Source organism: Papio anubis, chromosome 9 (assembly GCF_008728515.1).
Source record: "Papio anubis isolate 15944 chromosome 9, Panubis1.0, whole genome shotgun sequence".
NCBI lineage: Eukaryota > Metazoa > Chordata > Mammalia > Primates > Cercopithecidae > Papio > Papio anubis.
Window position 1 is genome coordinate 86,918,584 of NC_044984.1, and position 15,957 is coordinate 86,934,540.

At 39.7% G+C, this 15,957-nt stretch overlaps 1 protein-coding gene across 1 annotated transcript; it reads left to right on the forward strand.

Annotated features, from left to right (window-relative positions):
* The first annotated feature begins 9,692 nt into the window (after window positions 1–9,692).
* On the forward strand, window positions 9,693–15,687 carry LOC110740736. The gene is made up of 4 exons (XM_031650662.1): window positions 9,693–10,530; window positions 11,284–11,389; window positions 11,779–11,920; window positions 12,280–15,687. The coding sequence occupies exons 1-4, from the start codon at window positions 10,194–10,196 to the stop codon at window positions 12,313–12,315; spliced, it is 621 nt and encodes a 206-aa protein (XP_031506522.1). The 5' UTR covers window positions 9,693–10,193; the 3' UTR covers window positions 12,316–15,687.
* Window positions 15,688–15,957: the final 270 nt, after the last annotated feature.

The following is a 15,957-nucleotide window of genomic DNA, read 5'->3' on the forward strand; positions in this document are numbered from 1 at the left end:
TCAGGAGTTAAAAAGAGAGAGAAAGGTTGAGGCAAAAAGTAAAAATGTATGAGTATGCTGAGAGACTTAACCCTAAGCCTACTTGCTTCTTTTCCTGGGTTCACATTTAGATTAAAGTTTCCAGCCACCCTTGCAATTTAAATCTGGTCGTATGACCAAATTCTAGCCAGTATTATACGAACAAACATGATGGATGCCATTCTCTGGCCCGTAAAAATCTCTTGTGTCTGATCCTTTCACTTTTTGCTCACTTGTCACAATCAAATATGACAACCTTGAAAGCTATGAGTAGAAGACAGCAGAACTAAAAAATAGAAGGAGCCTACATCTCCTCATTGAGAGGGTTGTTCACTAATCAAGAACATTCAGTTTGGACTTCATATCAGCTGGAAATGAGTCTATCATGCTTAATCATTATATATTGAATTTGCTATATCAGGTAGCATTATTTTAACTAATAAAAGAATTAGGGTATAAATGTCATTTAAAGTATGAGGTTATATGACATCTCCTAGGGAGAGGAGTTAGATAGGGAAGAGAAATGGTATGAAGACTGAGCCCTGAGTCACTTCAACATTTAAAAATCAGGAAAAAGAAGGAAATTGGCAAAGGAGTCTGAGAAGGACTATCTAAGTGGGTGGGAGAAAATCAAGGGGACTGTGATGTTCTCATAATAACATGAAGAAAAATGTCAGAAAAGGAAGGGGTGATGTGCTATATTTAGTCCCTGAGATGCTTTGTTTCTGCACGTTTTTTCAATTTTATGAGCTGCTTCAGTATTCTTCCAATACATTTCCTATTTCTTTAAAAAAGTAATTTGTGTTAGAGTTTTGTCAACCAAGAGTCCTTGACTGTGATAGGCACCCTCTAAGATGGCCCCCAGGGACTTCTGCCTACTGGTATTTACGTCCTTAATAATCTCCTGCCCTTGAGTATGGGCTGAACTGACCGACATCTTATTCTAAAAAACTTACATTCAAATGATGAACATTAGCACAGAGACAAGACAATTTGGGAGATGGATTCTTTGAGAGCAATAAACTGTGCATGATAGAGTAATGAAGATGCTAGGGCTGCCAATCTGGATAGACTGGTTGACAATTGGGGGTTGTGGGGGGACGGCTATAGGAGAACATGTTCCTGATGGATTTTTTTAAAAAACAGAAATATAAAGATCTTGGGAAATGAGGTATTCTTGGGAGGAACACATGCAAAACTTCTGAGGCAGGCATGAGCCTGGATTCTTTAAAAAACTGAAAGATGACCAATAGGTCTGGAGCACAGTGAGCAAGACAGAGAGCCATAGGATGAGGCTGAAGAGAAATTCAGGCCATACTCTGCAGGTCTTGTAAAGCATGGTTAAGAGTTTGGATTTGGTGTGAAAAGCATCTGGAGTCTATTGAAGAATTAAAGTACAGAAATGATATTTTATTTTCCTCATGCTTAAAACACAATGAAATTGAATCACATAAATAATAATGTATTGAACAACTCCTAAACTGTTCAACAATTTAGGAGTTCAACAATAAACTTTTATTGAGAAACTTCTATGTTCCATGCATTCTTTCTTGTGTGACCACATTTACATTTCACCTAAAAACCATATTTTAGATACAAAATTTGAAGCTTCTAAAGGCAAGTTACTATGCCTAAAGATGCACAGCTAGCAGGTGGCAAGCTGTGAAATCAAACTTGTATTGGCTCTCTAAAGGGTGTGTTTAGAGAGACTGAGTGGAACTTTATGGTTGGTGAAGGGTTCATATGTAGCAGTAGAGAGAGAAATCGCTGAGGGTAGGTTGACTCCAAAGGTAGGCTGGAATCAGATTGAGGAAGGCTACTTTGAATATGAAGCTAAGGAGTTTGTACTAAATCTTGAGACAATAGGAATAAAGATTTTTGAGCAAAGAGTTGACATGATTGCAGTCCTGTTGGGAAGATTTATGAGGTGTCTGTTTACATCAGTGTGAATTACCAGGGAAGAGACCAAAGGAAGAAGGGCCTATCAAGAAACTGGCTTAGGTATATGATGATAGGGGTCTAAACTGAGTGGTGACAACAAAAATGGAAAGAAAGAGAGGAATGAGAGTAATTCCTCCAGGAAAGAGTCATTAGGGTTTGGTGACTACATTAATATACGCATGGGGAAGGTGAGGTTATGAAGAGTAAGTCTAAATAATTATAAGAATGGTGCTACAATATGGCTGGGCACAGTGGCTCATACCTGTAATCCCAGCACTTTGGGAGGCTGAGGTGGGTGGATCACGAGGTCAGGAGTTTGAGACCATCCTGGCCAACATGGTGAAACCCCATCTCTACTAAAAATACAAAAATTAGCTGGGCGTGGTGGCGCGTGCCTGTAACCCAGCTACTCAGGAAGCTGAAGCAGGAGAATCCCTGGAACCCGGGAGGCAGAGATTGCAGTGAACCGAGATCATGTCATTGCACTCCAACCTGGCGACAGAGCAATACTCTGTCTAAGAAAAAAAAAAAAAAAAAAAAAGATGCTACAATAGGGAAGTCAGCAGAAGGACCAAGTTTGAGTGAAGTGAGTAAGAAGAAAGAAGATAAATATCAATCATATAAGTTGGATAAGTTGGATTCGAGGTAACAACATTGAAAGTAAATGTGTAGAGAGCAGAAGGGACCTTGGCCAAAAATAATGATTTGGGGTTCATCTGCATAGAGGCAATGGGCAATTAAAATTGTGAGAGTTGGCTGGGCACCAAGGCTCATGCCTGGAATCCCACCACTTTGGGAAACTGAGGCAGGAGAATCACTTAAGCCGAGAAGTTCAAGACCAGACTGGGCAACACAGTGAAACCCTGACTCTGCAAAAAAATGCAAAAAAATATTAGCCAGGTATGGTGGCATGTGCCTATAGTCCCGGCTACTTGGGAGGCTAAGGCAGGAGGATTATTTGAGTCCAGAAGGTCAAGGCTACAGCAGGCTGTGATTGCACCACTGCATTCCAGCCTGAGTGACAGAGTAAGATCCTGTCTCAAAAAATAAAGTAAAAAAATTATTAATTTAAAACAATAAAATCTTGAGAGTTCGTAAATTTCTAAAGAAAGACAAAAAAGAGCAGTGTTACAGATGCTACTGGTTTCCAACATCCATTCCCCATCTTGACCTTCCTATCCGAATTCCCATTTGGTTCAGCTATACCCCACCTCCCTTCAGCCATGTGCTTCCCTCAAAGGTGTTTCCAGATACAGAGAGTGGATCTTGAGCAATCTAAGAAGCCAACAGTGGTCCATCCCGTCTCTGTCAGGAATGTGCACAGGACACAAAACTAGGTAATGAGACAGAAGTCAGCTGGGAAGAGCCTAAGGAGGAAGGAGAGCAGATGGCTCCCCTGTTCCCCTGGACATTGTCCTATCTCTGTCCTGACTCGAAACCTGGAACTGCTCTGCCATACTTGGCCTCTGAGAGTCAGGCTTCATTGAGCAAAATCATCCCGTGATACAACCAGGAACCATGCCTCTGAAATTACTCAAGAACAACCAAACCTCTGAAATCAGTTTCAAACATCTAAAAACCAGTGAAACACAGAGAAGCCTTGGTCAGAAGCTAGGAAGACAAAAAAAAAAAAAAAAAAAAAAAAATCAAGTTAGGTTCTAAACCAGGTGTCAGGGAATTGAAAAGAAGCTGGAGATTTTGACAGGGCTTAGGACAGGCTGGGGTGAAATACCCGAGCAGAGATAAAGTAAACGAGACCTAGGAGGGGACATTTGGAGACAATCATCTTTTCTGACCAGCAAATTCAAAGAGCTGCTCTTCACAGCATTCCTGAGGTGATTCTAGGGACAGCAAAAGGTTATTTCTGAACTATTAAACACATTTTTTTTTAAGAGAAATATATTGACAGGGCAAGTCATTCCAAAACCAGCCTCAATACAGCTATTATTCAGATTCACCTTGTCAGTGTGAAAATGTGGGTTCAAATGGACTTTGCTGCTTGAAATTAAGTGTGATCACACTCAGTAGCCAAGGGAAGCACTCCAATCCAAGCCGCAATTATGACAGGCTGGGAGCCACAGGGAGTGGGGAGTAGCATTCAGAAAAAGAGAAGGGGTTCATTCTCAGGGATTTTCCCTGTTTGCAGCCTGAATCCCACGTGGATGTCCTTTCTCTTCCGTCATTCTCTTTTCCTGCGTTCAGCGTCCTCTTCTCACTTCTCCCTCACAGTTATCTCTCCCTTGGAGAGAGTAATCTGGACCCTTGGGTGACAGTCATATGTGGCTTTCACGAGCTGCTGGAATTAACTAAAACTCACTCTTTCCCAATAAATCTCCCCTGAGCCGACACACAGCAGCTGCGAATTCCCAGCATGGGCCTGGACAAAATACTAAGAAAAACTGGCTGTGTTCCTGAACCTTGCTCGTCATTGGTCCTTAAGAATCCTGGACACTAACACTAAGATATTCCAAAAAGACTTGTGCTTTTCCAAGTTCGACTCTTTACTTAACCTGCCTTGAAGATTCGGCACTATAATTTCCCAGAAGTGTGGGCTGGGCTTGCTTTGAGAAAAGGTGAAATGGACAAGAGACAGAGTTCAGAAAACAGTGATTAAATACAAACAGCGCCAGCTGTTAGGCAAGAGTCAAGGCCAGGAAATGCAAATAAAATTGCCGAGGGTTGTTTAGGCAGTGGCCACTCAGAAGGAGAGGTAATATTTGGTTGTAAAGTGAGGCCACAGACATCTTTTCTGATTTAATGAATTTGTGATAGTTTACTTCTTTTCCCAGCATTCATTTCATTCATAGGGGGATGGCTGGGGGATGGAGGGGATATGGAAAGTTGAGCACAAGGGTACAAAGTATTTACTGGCTAAAGATGCCTATGCTTCTGCCAAGATTGTGTTTATTTGTTAAAAATATACTTCATTGTGTTGTTACAAAACTAAATCTGTCCCCAGCCCCCATGGAGACAGGGTGACTGGGTTGCAGGGTGAGGTGCCAGCTAGTGCTTTCAGGGGCATTAATGTGCCAGCTGCTCCCCCAGTATTCATTTTATTTCCAGTCCCTAGGCTGGTTTTACACTTTGTGTTTTTTATAAGGAAATCAGGATTAGAGAGCCTTTTGTCACTGATGGGAAGGGGGAGAGAAGTATCCCCTTTGAGCTCCATACACAGGGGCAGCCTCACGGGCAAGGCTCAGAGCTTTGATTTACTTCTCATTTGCTAACATTTTCAAAAAGAAAAGGATCCACCGCGTCAAGCTGCTCTGTTGGAAGCTTGTAAGGCAATAGATTTGGGGATTGGAGTTTCCAGAATGCAATCTGCAGCCACCAGGCCAAGGTTACCTTTAAGCTCCATGCAGATTAAACATTCCCAGCCTGGGCAAGAGGCATCTGTAGAAAGGAACCCCTCAATATCAAATAGCAAAAGCATTATTGGGTGGTCCCTGTCTAAGGGTTGAACAGGGCTTGTAGATTCCTACTTGATTTTTATGGAGTTAATTCTTTTTTACCTGCTTAGAAATGCCAAACTGCTACTAGGGTCCAAAGTCCCCTCACTGGCCAGCTAGTCCCAGTGCAGTGACCTGCTGGAACTGCTCCAGCCAGAGTCTCCTCTGCTGAACAAATCACCCAGCCTCTGAAAGAAAGAAAAAGAGGCCGCCCTTAGTAAGCAACCCCTCTTAAAATGGACTTGCTAAGCACACACACACACATACACACACACATCCCATGCAATTTTTTGGTGGATGCTTGTGACAGGAAGAAATTACTAACAAAATTTCCCCAATGAACACTTCCCTCTTTTTTTTTTTTTTTTTTTTTTTTTTGAGACAGAGTCCTGCTCTGTCACCCAGGCTGGAGTGCAGTGGCAGAATCACAGCTCACTGCAACTTCTGCCTCCCAAGCTCAAGCAATCCTCCCACCTCGGCCTCCCAAGTAGCTGGGACTACAAGCACACACCACCATGCCCAGCTAATTTTTGTATTTTTTGTAGAGGTGAGGTTTCAGTGTGTTGTCCAGGCTGATCTTGAACTTCATCTTGGACTCAAGCAATCTGCCCACCTCAGCCTCCCATAGTGCTGGGATTACAGGCATGAGCCACTGCACCTGGCCTCTCTTATTTTTAAGGGCAGAAAAAGACAAAGTGAGAAAGGAGTCTCCCTTATCCTCCTCCTTTTTCTCCTCGCAGCCCAGCATCAAAACACTCATTCTTAGGAGAGAGCAGGGGTGGAAAAGTGCGGGAACATTAGGCCTTGTGTATGTATTGGCTCAGTTAGGAGCTATTGTTGCTCAGCAGCTGTTCCTCTTGCTTCCTAGGAAGCCCTGCTTGCAAGTGGGCTGGGGAACCAGTGTGACACTGGCAGCTGGGGGAAGTGGGGAGGAACACAGAATATTTTTTGCACCTCGAGAAAGATGGGCTTTGTTTCTCAAAAAAGAACAGAGATTCTGTTTCTGAGTAGCTGTTATCAGAAACTCGTTTTAATAAATACAGTTGAAGAGTAAATGTGTGTGTGTGTGTGTGTGTGTGTGTGTGTGTTTCGGGGGCGGGGATACAAGAGAAAGAGAAGATAAAGTCACAATCTACTCAACCTTTAATCCTTTTCTTAATGTAGGAAAAGCTGAAAAATTTCAGCCAAATGAAAAGCATAAGGTGGTTGAGAAAGGCTTTATGACTAAGAGAGGATTGCAATGGAAAATGCGTAAAAAGAGAAGTTGAACCAGCTGGCTTATTTAATTTTGACTCCTCACTCCCCCTTTCACTTTTTTTTTTTTTTTTTACCTTCAGCTTAAACTAGGGAAAAATGTACTATGTAAATAATCAGTGTTTTTCTTAGTTTTTAGCCCTAACAAAATTTTTTACAGGACTTAGTTTAGTGAATCCCCAGAGACTGGGTGTGCACGTGACTTTTCGCCCCTGGGTCACAGGTCACTTCCTGCTTCTTCTTGTAAGTAAAAGCTCTTACTATTCCATGGATCTGGCTGTACCCAGAAGCGGGGGTAGGGGTGAGGGATGGGAGGGGGGAGAGGGGGATGGGGGAAAACTCAATGCCTATTCATTTCTCACATTATTTTATTGCTGGGAACATTTGTCCTCCCATAGTTAAGAGCTAAATGTCAAACTTCTATTCCAAAGTACATGAATAAATTAATACATTCCTAGTGTATTCATTTATTCATGCATTCAGTAAACATCATCGAAGCACTGTCAATGTACTAGGCATTGTGTTAAGTTCTGGTAAAACAAAGACAATGAAAATATATTCCCTGTCTTGTACATCTTCAAACAAACAGGAGAGACAGATTCTAGAACAGTAATTATAGCAATTACAGTAAGTACTGTGAGAAAAAAAAAAAGAGCAAGAAACATATAACTCTGCCTAGGAAGGGCAACGAAGACTTCCAGGAGGTGGTGGTATTGGAATTGATTTTTGAGAGCTAAGTAGGAACAACCAGAAGGCCAGGAAGAGAAATGGAATTTCAGATAGAGGGAGTGGCCGTGGAAAAACCTTGTTTTCACTTTGGGTAACGAGCAGTCTTCAGTGTTTTACCCTGACTAGGGTTCTGGGAACCTGGGACAACAACAAAAAAAATGGGTCGGATAGGATAGAATCGCCCCATGAAGTTTAGAGTTGAAACCAAGGATCCCCAAAGAACAACATCCAGGGATAAAAATATACTTAATCCCTAGTGGAAAATAACACCTACACATCATCCTAAGGGCACGAAAGTAAAAAAAAAAAAAAAAAAGAAAAATGCAGCAACTGGAGGCAGCACAAGTTTGGAGCTGTGAGGAGGGAAGTCTGGAGCTGTTAGGGAGAAGCCCTGGCACAGAGCTATAGGGGACTTTGAGAGGTAGCGTAAGGCCCGTCTGGGGTGGGGCACTGCAGTGTTAAAAACAGAACCTGTTCAGGCAAGAGTGGAAGCAAGAGGACGCATACCACACTCTGGAATTGACAGTCATCCTGACAGATGCCCTGACAATTAAAAAAGATGGTAGAAAAGGGGGAGTCGGGGGCTACATCCTCAGGAGCCTTGAACATCATCTTCCCAGCTGGGATTTCCCAAGGGTAGCATGGGTACCACTGGTAAGAACCAATGTGTCATTAAATGCTACACAAACAATGTTTTAAAGACTTGTAGTAGTTATGTACTGATTTTCTACTTTTATACAAACTAGAAAAAAATGTACAACTAACACGAAATCTGCAATTACACAGATAGGAAGATTGCTTAAGAAGAAGCTAATATAAAAGCACCATGGTAAGTTGATCTTTTTTAAAAAATAAGAATATACCAAAAGAGGTACTACACAAATATAACAGAAATTGAAAAGGTGGTCTCTAAATGACCAAAATTTGAAAATAGTGGCAGTCAGCAGTGGGGAATCTCTGGAAAGTGTAAGCACTGGACTCTATATTGTAATGTTGCTTTTTTGAAGAAGGGCAGACTAAAGACACTGATTAAGGGAGGTCGTATTTATTATCCAGAACCACAGTGGACTCTGCATAGTTTTCAGGTTCATATTTCAAGATAAACTCTAATTTCAATCCTGAAGTACTTGGAGAAGTCTTTAAGAACCTCTTTTTACTAATTTGAAAATTAGTAAATTTAGTAATTATATTCATGGCTTTATTTTCATCTTAAGTAACTTACTGTGTATATTTACATGAATAATTTTATTAGAAATGTGCAGTGCTCAAAATGATTTTTATGGTGTAGGGTAATAGGGTAAAAAGCTATTGAATGTTGGGTAGATCTGTGTCTTTGTAACAATTTGGTCAATCTGATTTACATAGAACCTAGTGTCTCATTTTGTGCTTAGGTCTGGTACATTATCTATTAATCGTGTTTTTTATTTTCTATAGTTCATGATGCTTTGACATCTTGGGGCATCTTGCAGACCAGGGATGGACTGACCCTCCCAGAGTTGGCTAATGCCTAGAGATACTAAACAACTTGGCTTAGAACACACCTTTTATACGCAAGACAACAAATCCAGGCTCTATACCCTCATCTTGTCCTTTTATCAGGCTCCTCCAGCACAGAACATTATCCTCCTGCTCTAAGTCACCCAGAGCCAGGTACTGGACAATTAGAGGCCACTCTTGTGGCTCAGAGCCTGTCCAAAGGGTCCAGACTCTTCAATCCGAAACTTCAGCTCAGCTGCCTACCCTGCCTCTCCCATTCCTTCCCATAAAACCCTGAATAAAAGCTGTTGCCTAAGCTTTCCCCTCAATCTTTCTGCCCTCAAAGCAATCCTGGTGCTTCCGCACATGCTCCATTCTCTTGGGAACTATAAACAACAAACTCTTCTTTCAAGGAAGTTGTCTATGTGTTTATCACCTTACCATACCTAGTTCAAACAAAAGTCCTAGGTATAGTTTAAAAGATATTAATGTAGGGCCGGGCACGGTGGCTCACTCCTGCAACCCCAGCATGTTGGGAGGCCAAGTTGGGCGAATCATGAGGTCAGGAGTTTGAGACCAGCCTGGCCAATATGGCAAAACCCCACCTCTACTCAAAAAAAAAAAAAAAAAAAAATTATCCAGCATGGTGGCGCGCACCTGTAGTCCCAGCTACTCAGGAGGCTGAGGCAGAAGAATCACTTGAACCTGGGAGGCGGAGGTTGCAGTGAACTGAGATTGTGCCACTGCACTCCAGCCTTGGTGACAAAGCAAGATTCCATCTCAAAATATATATATATATATATATATGTGTGTGTATGTGTGTGTATATACATGTGTGTGTGTATATATATGTATGTATAAAGGAAACTCAATTTTTAAAAATCTATTACATAAATGAATGAATGAATATCTTCACTCACTTAAAACATGTCTCTCTATGACCTTATTTAAAGTGTTCTTATGTGATTAAAAGCTGTTTACATTAGCTGTCTATGGTCATCATTCTCTCACGCAACCAAGCTCAGAATTTGTGAGAAATTTGGACTCAGAGTAAATTACACATTGCAAAAACAATACAAAGAAACTATGACCTGCAAGGCAGTGTTGTTCCTTGGTTTCAGGAAGACATCCAAAGAGGAATTTTCCCTGTCTAATACACCCATTTTGCTGTCTTCCTGTGTGAGGTATTATTTTTGTGTGCCAGGGTAGTTAACTGCTCTAACAAATAACCATAAATTTCAATTGCGTAAGAGAATAAAACTTATTTCTTAATCACTAAAATCCAGTGCAGGTGTTCATAGCTGGACAGCTCTCCTGGCTGCCTGCATGACTCATGAATCAGTAATTCTTTCATCTTGTGATGCTGCCATTTTTACAATGTGGTCTCCAAGGTCACTAGAGAAGGTGGCAAAATTATGGAAAAAGTCATATCAGACACATACCCAACTTTACATGCAAGTGCCAATCAAAATAGCTGCATACATTCTATTGGTCAGAAGTGGTCACATGACCTTCCATAGAACACAAGGACCAGGAAATACAGTCTATGGCTGGGCTACACTTACCAGCAACCACTCTTCCCGAGGAAACAGGAGCCCAAACCTTTGGAAGTCAGCTAACCTTTTCCACCAATTTGAGATGTATTACCCAGAACTGCATTCTGGTAATGGAGCAACTATAATTGGTCAAGTGATTATGTAAATCAGTGGATCTTAACTTTTAAAGGATCATGAATCCGATAAAAATGTACAGATCTCCTTCCTAGAAAAACACATAAACATAAGCACTCATTATCTTCATGGAATTTCAGAGGCTTCGTGGATTCTCTGAAGCCCATCTGTCATGATCATTAGAGTCATAGACCTATACTTTCGGTGTAGGTGAAATTATTTATTTCAGAGATTTGTTTTGAACAGTCTCATAAATCATAAACCATGGGCCAATTTAAATTTGATTTTTTAAAATCTGCTACTAGATTGGGGTCTAATTTTTTTTTAATTAATTGTTAGAATAAACGAGATCCAGAATATCAGTTGTGTGCCATCCAACTTTCATATGCCAATTTTGCACTCAGCAGAAATCCTTATTGCTACTACTGCAAAAGACTTTTGTTGGTATCCTGCCATCCACTTGCTGCTCTCTAATCCATTTCACATGACAACCAGAGTGACATCTAAAAATTCAAATTTTTTCACGTCATTCTCTTCTAAAAATCTTTCAGAAGAGGAAGACCCAAACCCTTGACATGGCATACAAGGCCTTGAGTACGCTAACCCAACCTGCTTCTCATATTGTGGGCACCTTTGCTTTTTATGCTCCTACCCAATTGGCCTTTCTTTCTGTTCCTCCCACCTCAGGGTCTCTGAACATGCCTTGTACCTCCTTTGAATTATCTTCCCTTTATTCTTTTATATAGTCAGCTGCCACTCTGCCTTGAGATCTCAGCTCAACTGTCATTTTTCCAGAGAAGTCTTTACAGAGACACAAAAGAAGTCAGATCTCCTATATGTTCTTAGAGCACTGTAAGTTTTTCTCCTGGTGTTGATCATGGTTTATACCAATATGCTTGTGTGATTATTTAATTTACATGGGTCACTGTCACTAAAAGGTAAGCTCCATGAGGGCAAAAACTTTCAGCACCTAGTAACACAGCTCAGCACCTGGCTTAGTGCATGAAACATAGTGGCACTCAATATTTTGTTGAGTGAATGAATGAATGAATGAATGTTGTCCATGCTTTCCACTATATCTTGGAGAGAGGGAAGATAAGTGATAAAAGGTCTTGAAACCAAATTATCTTCTCATTCTGAGAAGTGAATAGAATAACCAAGTCAGTATTTGGCATAATTTTAAAGAACTTCAAAGTTAGGCAATGACTTTTATTCTACTCCATTGTAACCTCTACTCTTAGATATCTTCCAAACCAATTAAAGAAAAAAAAAAAAACCAGCAAAATCTGTATTCATCATTTCATATCAGCACAAGATGAACAGCTCATTGATGGAGTAAGGGCAGTCGAGGGGGAGTGTCATAAAAAGACAATTCTTTTTATGGTAAGCAATATACTATTTATTAGTAAGTAGTATACTATTGGGTCAATACAGGAAGGCTTCCTGGAAGAGATAGTCTTTTGGTTATATATAATCTGAAGGTCTCTTCATAACACCTCTTTTTTGAACTGTATTTGATACCCTGAGTGCCAAGAAAATATTTTCCCACAAATCTTGCTCCTCATTTTTTCTGTTTTGTTGTCACAAAGATAAAGCTATAAATTATGAGAAAGACTGGCAAGACTTGGGTCAAGCTGGCATTGTAGTCCTCCAGCAGAGAACAAGATATTAAACAATTGTGTTTCTTACTTCCTCTAATAGATTGTATCGTTTTTCAATATATCCACTGTCTTTCCATTTAGGAGAATTTTACCCTGTTATCAGTCTTGGCCATGTGATTTCATTTGGCAAATGACATGGGAGTGGAAATGACATGCATGGAAGGTTTGAGAGCCGTGGTGAGATCCCATGATTTCCCTTCTGACACAAGGCACACCACATCCCCAGATGGAGGTATACTGTCAATCTGGATTCCAAAGTGAAAAGGATGAGGGCCAAAGTCACAACTGATGGAGAGCCATCATGAAAGATGAGGAAAATATTAGCTTTATTCTTACAAAACACTGAGATTTGAGGGTCACTTGTTCTTGCAGCATAGCCCAGCAAAGAATGGCCGGTACACTTTTCTTCACAAAAACTGTGTCTAATTGAACTCAAACTCTGAACTATACACTGAATGAAAGAATGGTCCGTTCCCATTTGGACAGGTCATCCCTCATTTTTATCCAAGTGCACAGCTTCAGGATGGCACACATGCAGTCATGAAGGGAGAAAGTGGAGTTCTCAACTATTGAAGCCAGTGGGCTAACTTCTGCATTCACCAACATGAAACATGCCGAAGTCTGTCTGCCTTGCAGTTCTCTACTGGATGTGCCAAGAGGGCTCTATTTTAGAGAAGGAAAACTAACAATAGATTCCTGCCAACTAAAAGGGGATTTACTTTCCTGGGAAGAAAAAAATAAATGGAAAAAAAAAATCTTTATCTGGTGATTTGTACTGAAACAAGAATAGTCAGAGCTCATCATCATATCATTTTTAATAGTAATGTCTCATAGAGAAATATAAAGGAAACTTATTAAAGACAAAAACAGTTTATACAAACTATTTGCTAAGCATATAAAGTTGAATTCATAGCATTCCTTCCTCCTCCAGTCTGCCTTCTCCATTCCTGTTTCATTTCCTTTTCTTGTCTTTTTTCCTTGTCCTTACCCAAAATCTACTCATGGCCATTTTGGAAGATGCAGAGGTGATCGATACGGGTATAATAAATAAATATATCCTTGTATGTGTATTTGTAAATATATTTTTACATTTTCAAAGCAAAATATAAATTAAACATACACTTGTTTCTAGGAATTCATTCCACACCTCTACAATAGTAAAAGAACTTGCTTAACTGAAAACCTCTAAAGCTTCAAAAATTCTCTGAAAGCCACTTGAAATTTGAGAGGCTTTGACACTTACGTTTAAGAATACCAAAGTGCATTTCCATTTCCCCCAGGGTTAGCTGGCCATGAACAACTGCAATTCAGTTTGATAAGCTTTCCTTGATGCTTGCTAGGACCATAAATTCCACCTTCACGTACAATTTGCAGTTTAAAAGTATGAATTATCTTACTAAAGAGCCTTTTTGCTATGAGCTTTCTATCCCAAGGTGAATCCCAGTTAAACGTCCCCTCCTTTATTCTTGAATTTGAATTGTGGTGCACATTACCAAGGATTACTCCATATTTTCAGGAGACATTGCCATCCTCCTAAATGTGCTCAGTCTAAAATATTCAATGAAAAGTGTATATGCAAAGCTAGCTTTAATGTTTAATCACTAAAGTTACCTTTGGGAAGCTGCGTATTGATACACAATGCAGAAACGTCAGTGCTCAGTCCCTGAAATACATTTAAACTAGAAGTAGGAACAGTTAGATTTATGTACCATGATGTCTGAATTTACAAAGGTTTTCTGGCAATCTGAAGAGTTGTATTGAGTTACTCTCAGCAACTATTTTACTTTATTTTTGTAGTTTTGCAATATAGTAAAAGAGCCCTGGGTGAGGAGTTAGGAACTTAGGGATTGCTAACAAGGTTTTATATACAGTATTTTTGAAATCTAACAAAAAATATAAACAGTTAACAACGTCATGACCGTGAATATACTGAAGGATTCTTTGTTCTGAATTGCTCTAGTCCACTGTAAAATGTTTGTAATTAAGTTGATCTGCACAGAAATTCAAAGTCAATTAGTTATACATACAGAAGAGAGCTGACTTTCCATAATGGCTCTGTAGTTTAAAATCATCAAAAAAGGGAGTATTGCAAAATGTACCACTCCATAAATACTACAGTTCATCAATTAAACAGTATACTAAGCATGTAATGATGATAATTCCTGTGTATGTCAACCAAGAAACACACAAGCTGATTGTTAAGTTGCTTCATCATAAGAATAATGATTGTGTGAGTGCTTGGCTAGGTCATTCTGTCTCCCAGCTTAAACATTAATGGGAAAAAAAATGGAATTATGGAGCTGGCTCTTTTCTTGAAAATCAGATGTCAATGTCTTAGGATATCTGTGCTATTAAAAACCTCAAACACCTAATTTATAACTTTAGATGACCAAGTCACTGAAGATTAGAACTAAGTGGAGTTTTAGACATCTTGTAGTTCATTACTTTCATTTTAATGATGTGAACACTGAGGACAAGATAGACAGAGGAACTTGTTCAACATCACAAATCTAGCAATAACAAACCTATAGAAAGGACTTCACCCTCATCTGTTGGTTCCTAGTCCAGAGCTTTCCCTTCTGCCATGTCACTTGGAAAACAAACACCATTTACCAAAACCAAACACAGGAGTAACAAGCATAAAATGTGAACCTTTCAATTAGGATTCAAAACTATAGAATAAACCTCTGAAGTTTCCGATCTAGTAGCAATTTAAAAAGTGAAATCTTACTAGAAATGCCTAAAGTATGCTCTTTTCTCCCCCATGCTATGAGAAAAAAAGACTTGCTACTCATATATTAAGCTTAATATTAAGAGAACTCTCCGTAATTTATTTTCTACTCAGAGTAACCTTGTATTACTCTCACTCATTCGAAATATCCTTAAAGCCAAAGGATTATACATGAGGAACAAAATAGAAAGACAGAACTTCATAGTAAAATTTTATCTAAACCAGAGTTGCTGACTTCATTTGACTTTTCTTTTATCAATTTTAATACATTCATTTTCCTATTATAAAATCTGCATTATACTGAACTATTGCTTATGTGTATGTGATATATACGCAAAACTGAGTCTTATAAACACCCTTGAAATAATTCAGACACACAAAAAAATTGCTTTTTGGTCAAGTGGCCACCTCAAGGGGTTACAGACTCAATGCTGCCACACTTCCCCACAATTTTTGCTGTTCATGTCTTATTCACTTTTTGGAAACTGCCTTCTAAGCAATGAGTTTACACAATTAAATTTGATTTAATTATAGCCACACCCTGTGTTTCACCAAAAGTCTTATCACTTTTGTCACCCATATTTTTGTTTAATATCAATTCCTGATTATTTCTTCCTATTAAAGAAATAAAATTTATCTTAAAAGGGCAATGATCTGTTACCAATGAAGATCACTTGGAAATTATATTAATCAGGCTTTATAAAATATTTCAAAGAAGGCCAGGAGTGGTGGCTCATGCCTATAATCCCAGTACTTTGGGAGACCAAGGCAGGCAGATCACAAGATCAAGAGATCAAGACCATCCTGGACAACATGGTGAAACCTCATCTCTACTAAAAATACAAAAATTAGCTGGGTATGGTGGTGAACACCTGTAGTCCCAGCTACTTGGGAGGCTGAGGCAGGAGAATTGCTTGAACCCAGGAGGCAGAGGTTGCAGTGAGCCAAGATCGCACCACTGCACTCCAGCCTGGCAACCTAGCAAGAGTCTCAAACAAAAATAAGAAGAATAAAAAAGATTTTTGTTT